Raw genomic sequence first — 16653 nt, forward strand, 5'->3', positions numbered from 1 at the left:
GATCGATTTGTGCAATGAAAGTCTCTTATAAAAGTAACTGTTTTTCAATTTTAAGAGACAATAATTTTCTAACAAGATTTTAAGTGATGCGATTTAGGTGATTTATTTGAAAAAGTGTAGTTTGATCGATTTGTGCAATGAAAGTCTCTTATAAAAGTAACTGTTTTTCAATTTTAAGAGACAATAATTTTCTAACAAGATTTTAAGTGATGTGATTTAGGTGATTTATTTGAAAAAGTGTAGTTTGATCGATTTGTGCAATGAAAGTCTCTTATAAAAGTAACTGTTTTTCAATTTTAAGAGACAATAATTTTCTAACAAGATTTTAAGTGATGCGATTTAGGTGATTTATTTGAAAAAGTGTAGTTTGATCGATTTGTGCAATGAAAGTCTCTTATAAAAGTAACTGTTTTTCAATTTTAAGAGACAATAATTTTCTAACAAGATTTTAAGTGATGCGATTTAGGTGATTTATTTGAAAAAGTGTAGTTTGATCGATTTGTGCAATGAAAGTCTCTTATAAAAGTAACTGTTTTTCAATTTTAAGAGACAATAATTTTCTAACAAGATTTTAAGTGATGTGATTTAGGTGATTTATTTGAAAAAGTGTAGTTTGATCGATTTGTGCAATGAAAGTCTCTTATAAAAGTAACTGTTTTTCAATTTTAAGAGACAATAATTTTCTAACAAGATTTTAAGTGATGCGATTTAGGTGATTTATTTGAAAAAGTGTAGTTTGATCGATTTGTGCAATGAAAGTCTCTTATAAAAGTAACTGTTTTTCAATTTTAAGAGACAATAATTTTCTAACAAGATTTTAAGTGATGTGATTTAGGTGATTTATTTGAAAAAGTGTAGTTTGATCGATTTGTGCAATGAAAGTCTCTTATAAAAGTAACTGTTTTTCAATTTTAAGAGACAATAATTTTCTAACAAGATTTTAAGTGATGCGATTTAGGTGATTTATTTGAAAAAGTGTAGTTTGATCGATTTGTGCAATGAAAGTCTCTTATAAAAGTAACTGTTTTTCAATTTTAAGAGACAATAATTTTCTAACAAGATTTTAAGTGATGCGATTTAGGTGATTTATTTGAAAAAGTGTAGTTTGATCGATTTGTGCAATGAAAGTCTCTTATAAAAGTAACTGTTTTTCAATTTTAAGAGACAATAATTTTCTAACAAGATTTTAAGTGATGTGATTTAGGTGATTTATTTGAAAAAGTGTAGTTTGATCGATTTGTGCAATGAAAGTCTCTTATAAAAGTAACTGTTTTTCAATTTTAAGAGACAATAATTTTCTAACAAGATTTTAAGTGATGCGATTTAGGTGATTTATTTGAAAAAGTGTAGTTTGATCGATTTGTGCAATGAAAGTCTCTTATAAAAGTAACTGTTTTTCAATTTTAAGAGACAATAATTTTCTAACAAGATTTTAAGTGATGTGATTTAGGTGATTTATTTGAAAAAGTGTAGTTTGATCGATTTGTGCAATGAAAGTCTCTTATAAAAGTAACTGTTTTTCAATTTTAAGAGACAATAATTTTCTAACAAGATTTTAAGTGATGCGATTTAGGTGATTTATTTGAAAAAGTGTAGTTTGATCGATTTGTGCAATGAAAGTCTCTTATAAAAGTAACTGTTTTTCAATTTTAAGAGACAATAATTTTCTAACAAGATTTTAAGTGATGTGATTTAGGTGATTTATTTGAAAAAGTGTAGTTTGATCGATTTGTGCAATGAAAGTCTCTTATAAAAGTAACTGTTTTTCAATTTTAAGTGACAATAATTTTCTAACAAGATTTTAAGTGATGTGATTTAGGTGATTTATTTGAAAAAGTGTAGTTTGATCGATTTGTGCAATGAAAGTCTCTTATAAAAGTAACTGTTTTTCAATTTTAAGTGACAATAATTTTCTAACAAGATTTTAAGTGATGTGATTTAGGTGATTTATTTGAAAAAGTGTAGTTTGATCGATTTGTGCAATGAAAGTCTCTTATAAAAGTAACTGTTTTTCAATTTTAAGAGACAATAATTTTCTAACAAGATTTTAAGTGATGCGATTTAGGTGATTTATTTGAAAAAGTGTAGTTTGATCGATTTGTGCAATGAAAGTCTCTTATAAAAGTAACTGTTTTTCAATTTTAAGAGACAATAATTTTCTAACAAGATTTTAAGTGATGCGATTTAGGTGATTTATTTGAAAAAGTGTAGTTTGATCGATTTGTGCAATGAAAGTCTCTTATAAAAGTAACTGTTTTTCAATTTTAAGAGACAATAATTTTCTAACAAGATTTTAAGTGATGCGATTTAGGTGATTTATTTGAAAAAGTGTAGTTTGATCGATTTGTGCAATGAAAGTCTCTTATAAAAGTAACTGTTTTTCAATTTTAAGTGACAATAATTTTCTAACAAGATTTTAAGTGATGTGATTTAGGTGATTTATTTGAAAAAGTGTAGTTTGATCGATTTGTGCAATGAAAGTCTCTTATAAAAGTAACTGTTTTTCAATTTTAAGAGACAATAATTTTCTAACAAGATTTTAAGTGATGCGATTTAGGTGATTTATTTGAAAAAGTGTAGTTTGATCGATTTGTGCAATGAAAGTCTCTTATAAAAGTAACTGTTTTTCAATTTTAAGAGACAATAATTTTCTAACAAGATTTTAAGTGATGCGATTTAGGTGATTTATTTGAAAAAGTGTAGTTTGATCGATTTGTGCAATGAAAGTCTCTTATAAAAGTAACTGTTTTTCAATTTTAAGTGACAATAATTTTCTAACAAGATTTTAAGTGATGTGATTTAGGTGATTTATTTGAAAAAGTGTAGTTTGATCGATTTGTGCAATGAAAGTCTCTTATAAAAGTAACTGTTTTTCAATTTTAAGAGACAATAATTTTCTAACAAGATTTTAAGTGATGCGATTTAGGTGATTTATTTGAAAAAGTGTAGTTTGATCGATTTGTGCAATGAAAGTCTCTTATAAAAGTAACTGTTTTTCAATTTTAAGTGACAATAATTTTCTAACAAGATTTTAAGTGATGTGATTTAGGTGATTTATTTGAAAAAGTGTAGTTTGATCGATTTGTGCAATGAAAGTCTCTTATAAAAGTAACTGTTTTTCAATTTTAAGAGACAATAATTTTCTAACAAGATTTTAAGTGATGCGATTTAGGTGATTTATTTGAAAAAGTGTAGTTTGATCGATTTGTGCAATGAAAGTCTCTTATAAAAGTAACTGTTTTTCAATTTTAAGTGACAATAATTTTCTAACAAGATTTTAAGTGATGTGATTTAGGTGATTTATTTGAAAAAGTGTAGTTTGATCGATTTGTGCAATGAAAGTCTCTTATAAAAGTAACTGTTTTTCAATTTTAAGAGACAATAATTTTCTAACAAGATTTTAAGTGATGCGATTTAGGTGATTTATTTGAAAAAGTGTAGTTTGATCGATTTGTGCAATGAAAGTCTCTTATAAAAGTAACTGTTTTTCAATTTTAAGAGACAATAATTTTCTAACAAGATTTTAAGTGATGCGATTTAGGTGATTTATTTGAAAAAGTGTAGTTTGATCGATTTGTGCAATGAAAGTCTCTTATAAAAGTAACTGTTTTTCAATTTTAAGAGACAATAATTTTCTAACAAGATTTTAAGTGATGTGATTTAGGTGATTTATTTGAAAAAGTGTAGTTTGATCGATTTGTGCAATGAAAGTCTCTTATAAAAGTAACTGTTTTTCAATTTTAAGAGACAATAATTTTCTAACAAGATTTTAAGTGATGCGATTTAGGTGATTTATTTGAAAAAGTGTAGTTTGATCGATTTGTGCAATGAAAGTCTCTTATAAAAGTAACTGTTTTTCAATTTTAAGTGACAATAATTTTCTAACAAGATTTTAAGTGATGTGATTTAGGTGATTTATTTGAAAAAGTGTAGTTTGATCGATTTGTGCAATGAAAGTCTCTTATAAAAGTAACTGTTTTTCAATTTTAAGAGACAATAATTTTCTAACAAGATTTTAAGTGATGTGATTTAGGTGATTTATTTGAAAAAGTGTAGTTTGATCGATTTGTGCAATGAAAGTCTCTTATAAAAGTAACTGTTTTTCAATTTTAAGTGACAATAATTTTCTAACAAGATTTTAAGTGATGTGATTTAGGTGATTTATTTGAAAAAGTGTAGTTTGATCGATTTGTGCAATGAAAGTCTCTTATAAAAGTAACTGTTTTTCAATTTTAAGTGACAATAATTTTCTAACAAGATTTTAAGTGATGTGATTTAGGTGATTTATTTGAAAAAGTGTAGTTTGATCGATTTGTGCAATGAAAGTCTCTTATAAAAGTAACTGTTTTTCAATTTTAAGAGACAATAATTTTCTAACAAGATTTTAAGTGATGCGATTTAGGTGATTTATTTGAAAAAGTGTAGTTTGATCGATTTGTGCAATGAAAGTCTCTTATAAAAGTAACTGTTTTTCAATTTTAAGTGACAATAATTTTCTAACAAGATTTTAAGTGATGTGATTTAGGTGATTTATTTGAAAAAGTGTAGTTTGATCGATTTGTGCAATGAAAGTCTCTTATAAAAGTAACTGTTTTTCAATTTTAAGTGACAATAATTTTCTAACAAGATTTTAAGTGATGCGATTTAGGTGATTTATTTGAAAAAGTGTAGTTTGATCGATTTGTGCAATGAAAGTCTCTTATAAAAGTAACTGTTTTTCAATTTTAAGTGACAATAATTTTCTAACAAGATTTTAAGTGATGTGATTTAGGTGATTTATTTGAAAAAGTGTAGTTTGATCGATTTGTGCAATGAAAGTCTCTTATAAAAGTAACTGTTTTTCAATTTTAAGAGACAATAATTTTCTAACAAGATTTTAAGTGATGCGATTTAGGTGATTTATTTGAAAAAGTGTAGTTTGATCGATTTGTGCAATGAAAGTCTCTTATAAAAGTAACTGTTTTTCAATTTTAAGTGACAATAATTTCCTAACACAGGGGTCGGCAACCTATTTTAAGTAGAGAGCCATTTCTCCTTAAATAATTTTAATAAATCTTACCAAGAGCCGCAAGGATGATTATGTAAAAATCTATGAAGATCATTTGTATTCGCAAATTATAATTTTATGATTTTCAATAACATTTAAATGTTTTATATATTTATTTTCATGTATTGCAAAGTAAATAAACAAATAAATAATAACTTAACGAATGAAAAGGCGGCAGTCTTACAATATAAGTCGAGTACTTTATTTTTGATATTGTATAATTCTATTCAATTTCAAACCTATCACATTTAAAATTATTTTTGAAAAAATACCTTTAATAAATGGAATTTTCATTCGTTTCAATAAAATTAAAATATACAATATATTTTGGGCAGGCTGAAGAGCCACACAATTGGGATAAAAGAGCCGCATGCGGCTCGCGAGCTGCGGGTTGCCGACCCCTGACCTAACAAGATTTTAAGTGATGCGAGTTAGGTGCGTTGTCAATCTTCCTTTAATAAGTAACATAAATTTAAAAAAATAGAAATCATTCATGATTAATAATGCTATAAAAAGAAGAAATTGAGCACTCAATTGAATAGTTTCCATTCATTTCTTAACCATAAAATTAAATATATTAACTACATCAAATAAACTGAGTTTAATATCTTTAATGAATTAAACGCACTAAAAGAAACATCATATGTGTATATTATTGTGTGCATATATCTTTTTTGAATGATTATTTTTTGAGCACGATCCAATTTGTTCAGAAAAATGACTGTTACTGCCAACTTTGGCAACAATAAAAGTAACTTTTAAGTTTCTTATTCTAGATGAATTAGTTAGTGATATATCATTGAATGATTTTTATTGTTGTAGTTAATAAAAGGGAAAGCAATTGCAGGCAGCAATCCAACCTAGCGATCAGATAACAATGGGTCAAAGGTGAAAGGCAATAATGTTTACAACGCCATGTTCATAATTCAATTAATTTATCCAAGTTTCATGCGGGAATCGGTGCCAATTAATCAACGAGTGTAACCAAGTGAACGTTGTTAGCCCCTAGTGTTAGATTAAGGAATCACTTAGATTCATCTATGATCACAATGTTTTGGTTTTAAAATTGAAACAACTAAAATGATCTTTTCAGTTTTATTATTATAGTTATACTTACGTTAACTAATGACCTTTCATTTAACAGACGACTAACTTTCACGGATGGAGTCCAGATAGATTTTTACATGGATGGAGTCTTGTTTCGAGATTGTATGTTAGTTTTATCTTCGGCCACAAGAACTTAATCCAAAACTAATGAGCCTAAGATACACATTCAGGAGGCAAATATTTAAGAATCCGTTCTTTGTAGAACCTCGTCTTTCGTCCGGATTTTTGGAGCATTTTTTTTAAACTTGGATCGTTTCCAAAGCACCCTTGCTTCTTATTTCTGATAAAGACTTGAAGACTTCTATAGACTAGTTCATATTCTTCCCTAGTGATTGATTATTTGTAGATTTTAAATGATAGCTAGTACATTTGGTTCTATTCTGCTAATTCATGCTTTTTTACCAGAGCAGATGGTTTTTGTAGATCCAAAGAAACTATCTTAGCTGCATCCTGGGCAAGGGATTATTTATTTTATTGGAACGAGGTCCTGAATCCTTGCACTGCACTAATAGAGGCTTATCGCTTTGTAAAGCCTAGTAAATATGGCCTCCCTCTTTACAAAGTCCAAGGGTCTCAATAGACTATATAGTTTTCACGACATGTTCTCAACGTGCCAAAGATCAGCATCGTCGACAAGAAAAAAGATGCTATTTCCACCTTTCCTTGATGGACTGCTCAAGGGGCTTTAGGCCAATCAATTCAACTCTTTAAAGAAAAAGAGCCTTGTGGTAAAACCCCTATTAGTTCTTGTAGGGAAAACCTTGCCTTATATTGCGAATGGTCTTCCTAGGTACCTAAGGCCTCGCGTATCGCGCACTAGCGATTTCAATTAAAAAGAAGGATTTTCGTCAGATCGTTCTGCTGACCACAGACTTGAAGATCTATTTATAAAAATCTTCTCTTGCATTCCTTACACCCTAACCAATAACTTCATTTAAAAATATGCGCAAATGCAATTCTAGCTTTACTTGCAGTATGATAAAAAAGAAACGTATTCTGAATTTTGGGAGAGGGGGTAGAGAGAGGTTCTTATAAACGGTTCTTCCACTTGTCTCCAATTTAGGGTCATAATCGCACCAATCCTTTCGATTGAGGGCACGTTATTGGGAAAAACGGAGATTTCCATCTGACTAGCAGGGAAATGGATGTAGATCCGTTAGTTCTATTGGGCATTAAGGAAGCTACCAGCAATGTAGTCCATTCAGGTCAGCTAATCCCCCCCTCTTGATTGATGGAGACTGCACATATTTATGTGCCCTTCTAGTTCTATTTTGTCATTTTTTACTTCGTACGTACTCATACCGACATACATACGAAAAAGTTGAGTGTTTTTCAACGCACATTTTGAGGCAATCTATTTACCAAGAATAAGCTTACATCTTGTTTCTATTTACTAAGAGTAAGCTAACATCTTGCTTCTTCTATTTACCAAGAAAGAATAAGCTTACATCTTGCTTCTTCTATTTACCAAGAAAGAATAAGCTTACATCTTACTTCTTCTATTTACTAAGAATAAGCTTACATCTTGCTTCTATTTACTAAGAATAAGCTTACATCTTGCTTCATCTATTTACTAAGAATAAGCTTAAATATTGCTTCTTTTATTTACCAAGAGAAATAGCATCTCTATTTACAATTTTTGTTAAAATCAATTCTAAGCCACTGCGTACCCAAGTAGCCCAAGTTAAAGCCAATCTTGGCGTTATTCAGATAGAATTCACTTTCAAAGAGGTCGAGTTGATGAAAAGTGGGCATGAAGATAAAAGTATTTTGTTTTTAATCACACATTATTAATTTAACTGTGTTGTGAAAGACTAAATCTGGTTTAAAACATTATTTTAAATTTGAATAGAGGGTACTTAGGGGTTTGTAAAGTATTGAAATGATAACAAATATGGATAAATTAAATGTTCTGTTATTTATATATTTGTTAAGTTTACATGTTTACATTTTTTATTATATATATTTATATATTTATAGGGTATATACAATATCGATTATTATGCTATTTAACGGAGCATAATTGACTTTATAAATAAATAATTGTTACCATTATATATATAAATACATAGAAGAGGGCGTAGGGATTGCTTTATTGCAGGATACCGAGGGGAGGGGGTGCGAGTTCGGCGATCGGGACGAGGTTTTGTTTAATAAATTAGTGATATTCAATTAAGAGAAGAAAACCAGAGTCCAGATAGTCGATCTTCAGCATGAGTTCGCCCCCATTCATATAAAAATTAAATGCACGTTAAATAAATTACGCAATTCGGAGACGTGATACTTCCATCTTTTTAAAATATTTTACTCTTTTTTTTTATTTTAGGGAACGAATACATATATACAGAGTCTGTTGGATTAAATAGACTAGATAATACTGTTGTAAAAATTGGTTTTGGCGCGCTCAGGAGCAGGTACAGCCGCGATGTGTACAAGCGGCATAGCCTCTGGAGCAAGCATCCGCAGCACTCCTCAAAGGGCAATAGCACCAGAGACAAGGCAATATGAGCGAGGCAATGCTGAGGCACGCCCACCGTGGGCCCCAGCCGGCGCCGCTACATGAACAAGGATCGTCCGCCCAACCTGGCTCCTCGCCGCAATGGTACATAGCGCCTTTCACACAGCACAAACAGCTGGCGTAATCCACACAACTGTCTACCGAACAATAACATAAGTCCGAACATAGCCATGCCGAAGGTGGTGACCTTGGCGATCTACAACTATCGCACCGACACTTGCCGCACTCTGCACATATAATTGAGTCCTGTAAAACTGGCGTAACTCCGCCGGCGCCCGATATCGACTGCGGCAGCAATGGCGGTAAGGACGATGGCGGTTGTTTAATAGGAGCCGGCTGTCGGCAGTGCACGCCGACCGTTGAGGCGCGATGTTGCTTGCCGCCTCCATCTAGTTTGTTGTTGTTGAGGTGGCTGGCGGAGACGGCGACCAGTGGTGTCGGGCCTGCTCGCTCGTTCTGTCGCCGCAACGGGGTCTCGATGTACTCGTTGACTGACCTCAGGCCTTCGGGCCTCGGTGTCCCTAAAGACACGTTGCCTCGCAACTCTTCTCCCATCCCACCCCGTCAGAGCAGTCTCGCCTCACCACTGCATTACCTAAACAAAACAAAAAAATACTTCTTTAAAATAACCATATTACTTTACGCTATATCAATTTATCAACATGAAATCAATTTTTTTAAGGCAGGCTTAACGTAAAACTACCAAATTAGTGGATAGGACAAAGCACTGACTTTATTATCAAACAAAAACTTGGTACTTAACGAAGTCTGATACCATTTATAAGCCCACGGTCATAAACCCTACTTCAAATGCTCCTCTAAGCGGATGAATACAGCAACGTATTTGAAAAATGGTCGTCATTCAGAAGAAACAAATCGTTATTAGGCAGAAAAAAAAAATCATGTACAAATAAAATAATAATGATTGGTTTTATTGTGGTACGGGTACTGCGCAAAATAATCTATTCTACTGAAGCAAGTTGGGAATTCTGTCAATAATTCTACGATGAAGATACCGTAAAGCGTATAAGGTTTTAGGATTGCAGGCAGTTTTCTTGTGAAAAAGCAAAACCCAAGTAAGTCAATTGTGGTAAGCCATTTTTGGGTGATGTAAAATGTTGCTGTGGTTCAGGATGAGGCTATCAAGTTGAAGAACTTGATAAATTTCCTTTTCCATTCGAAGGAGATGGTAATCATATAAAAAAAAAAAAAACCTTATCTATACTTAACTAGTAGGTATATTGTAGCGTGCATTTCTTGATGTACAAATTGTGCAGCCATTAGTATGAAAGTAAAAGAGTACAAATAAAGTATAATGCTAACAGGATAACAAGAGCGGAGGAAGCTAGACGATGTAGAAGCTAAAGAATCAGAGTAGAAGACACTATCAGGCGCTCCGAAAATTATTAAGTAAAAGTGAATCGCCATTTTTTTTTTTGCCTTCGGATAAGCGCTCCACTCCCCACTCAAAGACAAAAATCAAATTCGACAAAAAGCAAACAAGATAACTTTATAGTCAAGTCCTGGAAAAACTAATGTTCATACGCCAACTCTAGTACAAATTATAGTAGTATAATTAGTCTTTATAGTACAATATAGTAGTATAATTTGTCTTTATAGTACAATAAAGTAGTATAAATTGACTTAGTAGTACAATATAGTGGTATAATTGGTCTTTAATATATTGAAAGTAAACATGAATAATGCAGCTCAAATAAGAAATACAGTTTTACACTAAAATCCCAAATTTCCAATTACATCTACTGCATATAACTTCTGCATTAATGAAAAATGCAAAATATTTGAATTTGAAGTAATAAAAAAAAATGTAGTTAATCAACTGTTACGACCATATAAAATCGAATCTAATGTTAATTAGATATTAATATATCACTTATCAATTTAATGCTATTAAGCTATTACCAATTTTTTGTACTTAAAACATCAATTTTGATAGCAATTATATGTATTTATATGTGCTAGACAAAACCAGGCTAATACAAATGAACTTCATTCATTATATTTTGGTTTAAATATGAGGTCCACAATGGGTATTAGAGCTTAACACCGTTAAGTTTTATTATCTCGAAATAAGGCCAATGTATGGGCCAAATAACAAAATATTCACAAAGAAATGTTGTTTACCCTAGTTAAATAATAAAATCATATAAAAAACTAAGTTCTAATAAGTTAGATTTAGAATCTTCAGCACGATCTTTTAGTAAAAAAGTTTAATAACCGGATAGAGTTGTGTATCAACCTTTTAGAATTAGTATCCGTTTTCAAACCGTTCAAATACGGTGAAGAATAATTTTAAGGTATATTATTAAGCATGATTATGTTATTATATGATATTAAGTAGAAGGTGTTTCCTTGGTTTTAACTTGGGACATATCTTTAGTCTTGCCATGACGCTATTTATCTTCTAAGACTTTTTTGCTTTTTTGTTGTAGTTGAGAAAATACCTAAAAGGCAAAGAGCCCAGTATAGAGAAAAGTACCGAGTTATTCCAAAGCACCCCAAAGAGACGTTAAAAAAAAAAAAAAAGGAAAATGTAGTTTATAATGTAAATAAAAAATTAAAACTTTGAAATCATAGTTTTGGTTCATTTAATGTGACTCAATTTGGGCAAATTACTCATAAACTTTGGTAGGAAATGCTAGTATAAAGTAAAAAAAACAAAAAAGCTTATTGTCTTATGAGTAGGTTAAAATTAAGAGTTAAACCAATATTTTGTGAGTTTAATAAACATTTTTAGCCTTTATCCATTTCTTAATTGAGATAGACTGAAAAACCAGCTTTAATGTTATTCTTGCTTTTTAAAAACCCGAAATATTGACGAATGGTCTTCGTGTTTTAGAAATGGGTTTAACGTTAAAATAGTCCGTGAGGAAAATGGATTAAATAAATTCATTTTATTACATATCAAGAATTCCCTGGTTCAAATTAAATTTTAATTGAAAAGATTATGTAAAGAAATGTGTTAAAATTAGTAAAGAACAAGTATTGCAAAAGACAAAGAAGGGCTGCCTCCTCTCTTACCTCAGATACGTCATAGATGCTACTATTATGCACACAAAAGAATTCTGACCACCATTAGTATATGACACAAAAACTTTAGATAAAAGACAAAGAAAAACAAATACATCTAATAATTAAAATCGGAACTATTTAGTAGAGTATATTGCTTTATTACTAAAAGATAATAGTAAACACTTATGCAAAGCGAATTATTTACGAATAGATAACTTTTAAAAGAGAAGCAGTTGAGTAAAAAAAATAAATTATATATATATATGTAGTTATGTTTATCTATTACTCTTCTCGCACCCTCATTTACTTACGGCCTGGCCCTGTGCTTTTTTTTCTTTGTGTGGTGAATGTTTTATGTTGGTTTTTTTTCTGTGTGTGTGTGTATGTGTAGTGAATGTGTCGGTTTGGCCGAGTGGGAGTTAGTACCGGGCGGGGCAGGATATGTGGGGGCCGTAGAAAGGCACACACGCGCCCATGTGCTGAACATGTGGCGCACTGGTCCAATATGCGCACGCGCAGAACTTACATATACAACCAATATATACGCCTCTATATATATATATATATATACATATATATATATGTAAATAAATTACGAAATAAAGACCAAAAAAATAAGAAAAGAAAATTAAATCAGGAGGCAAAGTAATCCGGGTAGAGTACTGAGTACTACAATCCATCAAAACAACCTACATACCAGACTAATATCCACTGCTACCTCAATCTCTTTTTTAAACGTTTTAAAGCATAAAATATGTGTGTGTATATATAAACAAAAGAATAAAATCTCATGACCTTTTTTTTTTAAATAACATTACAAATATATGGTGAAAAATCTTAACTCAAAACGGAAATGGGGCGAAAACTGGACTGGTATTTTAAGGAGAAAGTCCAGTTATACGTGTACAAAACTCTCTCACACATACACAAGAGAGAGAGAGTGAGAGAGAGACAAAGAGCGGGGCAAGCTATAGATGGCGCGAAGTGGTGGCAAGAGAGGCAAGGTCATACAAGGTCACGACCCCGGGTGCTCTGCACACGCATGTGTGTACAAGAATTATCCACCAACGGCAGCATCCTCACAAGTATGATGACCTTATCAGATTTATGGACGAATATAAATTATATCAATTTTACTTCAAAAATAAATTTTTGTTTCTTGTTTTTAAATATATATATATATATTTTTTTTCATTTATTAACAAACCAAAGCTCCTTTACAATTTTTTTTAATTAAATTTAAAAACAAAAGCGAAGAATCAAATGTGTACGTACACTAATAAATACCACTACACGGTAGCAATAAAAAAAATCTTTCGTACTAGGGAATTTAACAAATTAAAAGACATTTAAAAACAAAACAAAAACTAAAAAATACAAAGAAACCCTAAAAATTGAAGATACAGAGCAAAAGGCAAGTCTTTGGTTGTAGGGTAGTTTGTTTCCATTCAGGTCGTGGTGCGCCGTTGCCAGATCGTGCCTTAGGCCCAGTGGTGGCTGTGTGCTAGGCGTGGCAACCTTGCACCAACTTCCTCTCTATATACTCAGCCACTACGTTTTTTTTTTTTTTTACACATACATTCATACAAATACATACTATCTCTACTTTTACATATTCACACACACACACACACACACACATATATATATATTTACAAACGCACACATTTACAAATAATTCAAAAACAAACTCGCAGACATTTACCTAAAAGGTTCTGTACATACAGAACTTATAAGGGAACGGATTAGCTGAGTGGTTAGCGAATACTGGATTCCTGTACAAAGATCATGGGTTCGAATCCAGCTTCTGGCGCTTAGATTTTTTTTCTTTCTTTCTAGGAATTGCTCACTGTAACTGTAACGAGAGAACAGTGTGTTCCGGTGGACGGCAATTGCACTTTAAATAAAAATTAAAAAAAAAAAAACTGCATGTGGTTATCTGTCTATAGAACAGAAAATTTTGAACATCAATAAGCAAATTAGGCTTAACCACAATTTCAACCTAACAAACAGAACTTTTGGACTGCAAATAATAAGTCAGTAACATGAATCGTATAATATTTTTCTGGCATTTATAAACAGTTACATCAATCTACAGAAGTAGATAAAGGAATTATTGGAGGTAAACAAATCGAAAGTATTTAAAAATGAACAGATCTATAATTAGATTTTTTAGGCACACATTTAGAGTCGAAAAGTGAATTACAGACAATAGGTCAGCCTAATTTCAGACTCCCTCTAAATTTAGTCTGCCTATAACTGTCTGGCCAGAATTACTTTCCTTTTTATACCTAAACTTTATTTATTTAAGAACCCTTTAAAAATAAAAACAGTCACATTATTTTAAACTGATATTTAAAAAATAATATGCAGTGGGATTATAGGTATAAATATTAACAGGAAGTGAACTATCCCTGAGTGAGCGGCCATTAGAAACTCTCATTTCCGGCTTGTCCCCACTCATCTTCACTAAAAAACTAAATTATTCACTTAAGCATGTTTTTTTTTATTATTATTATTACAAAATATGTTTTCAAGACTGGGAGAAGCTGTTCCCCAAACAGTGAATATTGTTCTTGGAGCTGTATCAACAACGCAACTACAAATCTCTATTCAAATAAACTATTCATCCACGAACATCAATTCAACAAATAATTTACATTCCATTCACATATGTGTGAGTATAGAAAAAAATTAAATAAAAAAAAAAAAAGGCGACAGACAGACAAAAAAAAAATGTTCACAATCGATTTGAAAAGGGATAATTTTTGAATAAGTTTAGTATTACTAACAAAATGGAATGCAGAAAAAAAAAGAAGTATTAAGTCTTGTTTTGTAATTACCCAAGAGCCTAACAATGGAGTTTTTTTTTTTACACACCGGAAACAGGTGCAGAGTGGGAGAAGCAGGAAGTGGGAACGATGAATGGTACAACCATTCAGGACATCCCCCTCCACATAGCCAAATACAACCCTCTGAATGGGAGAGGAATACGTGGAGTAAAATCAATTTGTCTTTATTAGTTACGATTTTTTTTAAATTATTTTTTTACACTGGTTAAAAGGGTTTTTCAAAAAAATTAAATAAAATGAAATAAATAAATCGAAAAAGGAGACCGGTTGCTATTAAGGTCTCCTACAAACAGACACATGTAAGATTTAAATTTAACCCAAGTTGTAAATCCCACTCATCCGCTTGCCTCACAAATATGACCAAAAATTCCTTTTACTAAAAAGATGATCCCAAATTTAGAATTCTATTCTTATCATCTTGTCTTATTTTTATTTTACGCACATATATATAAATATGTAATATTTTAATTATATATATTTTTTTAAAGGATATTACAATGTTTACAATTTAATTAACAAGATGAGGGTAACAAAATATAGAGAAACAAAAAATATAAGATACTTTAGGAGCGTGTATCAGCATAACCAAAAACATAAGTTCCTTCCTTAGTTGGTTCATTATGATCTCAAGATTTTTTTAAAAAATTTGTGGAAGTAATCAACGTTAAAAAAAAAAAAAAAAGTTGCATACCTAAAACTACCGCTGGCATGCGGTAGCCCATGATGATCCCGGGTGTATATTAGTCTAAGAAGTTACGGACAAGGGGTCGCCGCCACGGGTGACGGAGGAAGGGTAAAAAAAAAAAAAAAACAGCCGCCCACCGGAAAAGGGTGTTTCCGACAGGCTCATGAATGGGGTACAATTAACCCCCCACCACACCCGACCCATGGAATTAAAATGAATGTTTGTGAGACAGTCACCTTGGGCTACGTCACATCCGGTGGTGGGGCGGGTGCTACTCAATGAACACAAGGACGCTACACGGGACAATACACTAACACTATACAACGACGATAACCCTTTGGCCGGCCTACACTAGCCCAAAAAATTACAGAAAACAAAATAGAAATATAAATAAATAAGGCTCCAGTAAGAAAAAAAAATAATTAAAAGATTTGGGACCAGCAGAAGACGGGGGAAAAAAATAAAGTGTCAAATTTTCTTTAAGATAATAATTTTAAATTTTGGTTAAAAAATAATTCCAATATCACTTACCTATATCGACCTGTGATCCATTATCTTTCATAATAGACAAAGTTGTATTAGGACAGTTGTCCAATCGGCCTGGACGCGCAGACCACGTACAGTTGTGTTGGCAAAAAACCTCCTTAATATTAACGCTCACTAAATCACTTTTATAAAACTCACTACTTCGGGGCGGATGTAGCCAGTTGTTATAGTAAACCGCTGGGCTCCCAACTGGTAGCCATATTGCCTTTCTTTCACTTTAGTAACACTATGTTATAGCACGACTGTAGTAAAACTAAAATAACTTATTCCCAGCTCAAGTTGTTTTTTAATAGCTAAAGAAAAACAACTGTATTTTTTTTACTTGACGTACTTTAATTTTGTTTTGTATACTGTTACACGAAGGAATAGATACTGAACGAACTAGTTTACTTCTTTTTATTTTTTGTTTTTTTTAAAAAACAGAAAAAAAAACAAAAAAAAGGACAGATACTAACAACGTCTTTCAAGCAAAACTAAACTTCATCAACTAAGAGTGTTACTGCTAAAGGCTGTTCAATGGTGGCCACATTACAGCGCATGCGCCTTACCCCCACTTTCTTATACCCTTCATTCATAGCCGTTCTGCCTTCACTTGAGGTTTAAAATTATAAGTGGGGGGCAATTCTCTATCTTCCTTTTTCATAATCTCCTCTCCGTTCTATTACACTCTCTTTGACTATTTATCTCTCTTTCTCTTGCTACCATTTATCAATGGGCAGCTTCCATTCAGTCTTACAACTGTCCGCCACTACGTTGCTCACAATAGAACTAAAACTACCGCTAGCATTACACTTAACCGAAGTAAAAAGCACTGCGTAGAACTTCTTTTTAACAACCAGAGAGGTGAACAAATTCAAATAATAGC

At 31.6% G+C, this 16653-nt stretch overlaps 1 protein-coding gene and 1 long non-coding RNA gene across 3 annotated transcripts in view; one reads left to right on the forward strand and one right to left on the reverse strand.

Annotated features, from left to right (window-relative positions):
* Positions 1 to 11251, forward strand: part of LOC141461521 (uncharacterized) — a 28909-nt gene extending 17658 nt beyond the window's left edge. Inside the window, exon 4 of the long non-coding RNA XR_012462958.1 lies at positions 11126 to 11251. This is a non-coding gene — a long non-coding RNA (uncharacterized lncRNA). The remainder of the gene's footprint in view (positions 1 to 11125) is intronic.
* On the reverse strand, positions 8054 to 16289 carry LOC141461520 (protein sprouty homolog 3-like). 2 transcript variants are annotated; one of them, XM_074142701.1, is made up of 2 exons: positions 15774 to 16289; positions 8054 to 9267 (listed from the first exon to the last, which is right to left on the reverse strand). In XM_074142701.1, exon 2 carries the CDS (start codon positions 9225 to 9227, stop codon positions 8559 to 8561), a length of 669 nt encoding a protein of 222 aa, XP_073998802.1. In that variant the 5' UTR covers positions 9228 to 9267; positions 15774 to 16289; the 3' UTR covers positions 8054 to 8558. The 2 variants fall into 2 exon arrangements, with proteins under 2 accessions (XP_073998802.1, XP_073998803.1); XM_074142702.1 differs by lacking the exon at positions 15774 to 16289 and adding an exon at positions 15249 to 15393.
* Between the last annotated feature and the right edge of the window lie 364 nt (positions 16290 to 16653).

This window comes from Rhodnius prolixus, unplaced genomic scaffold (assembly GCF_049639745.1).
Source record: "Rhodnius prolixus isolate KJV_2025 unplaced genomic scaffold, Rpr scaffold_6, whole genome shotgun sequence".
Taxonomy (NCBI): Eukaryota; Metazoa; Arthropoda; class Insecta; order Hemiptera; family Reduviidae; genus Rhodnius; species Rhodnius prolixus.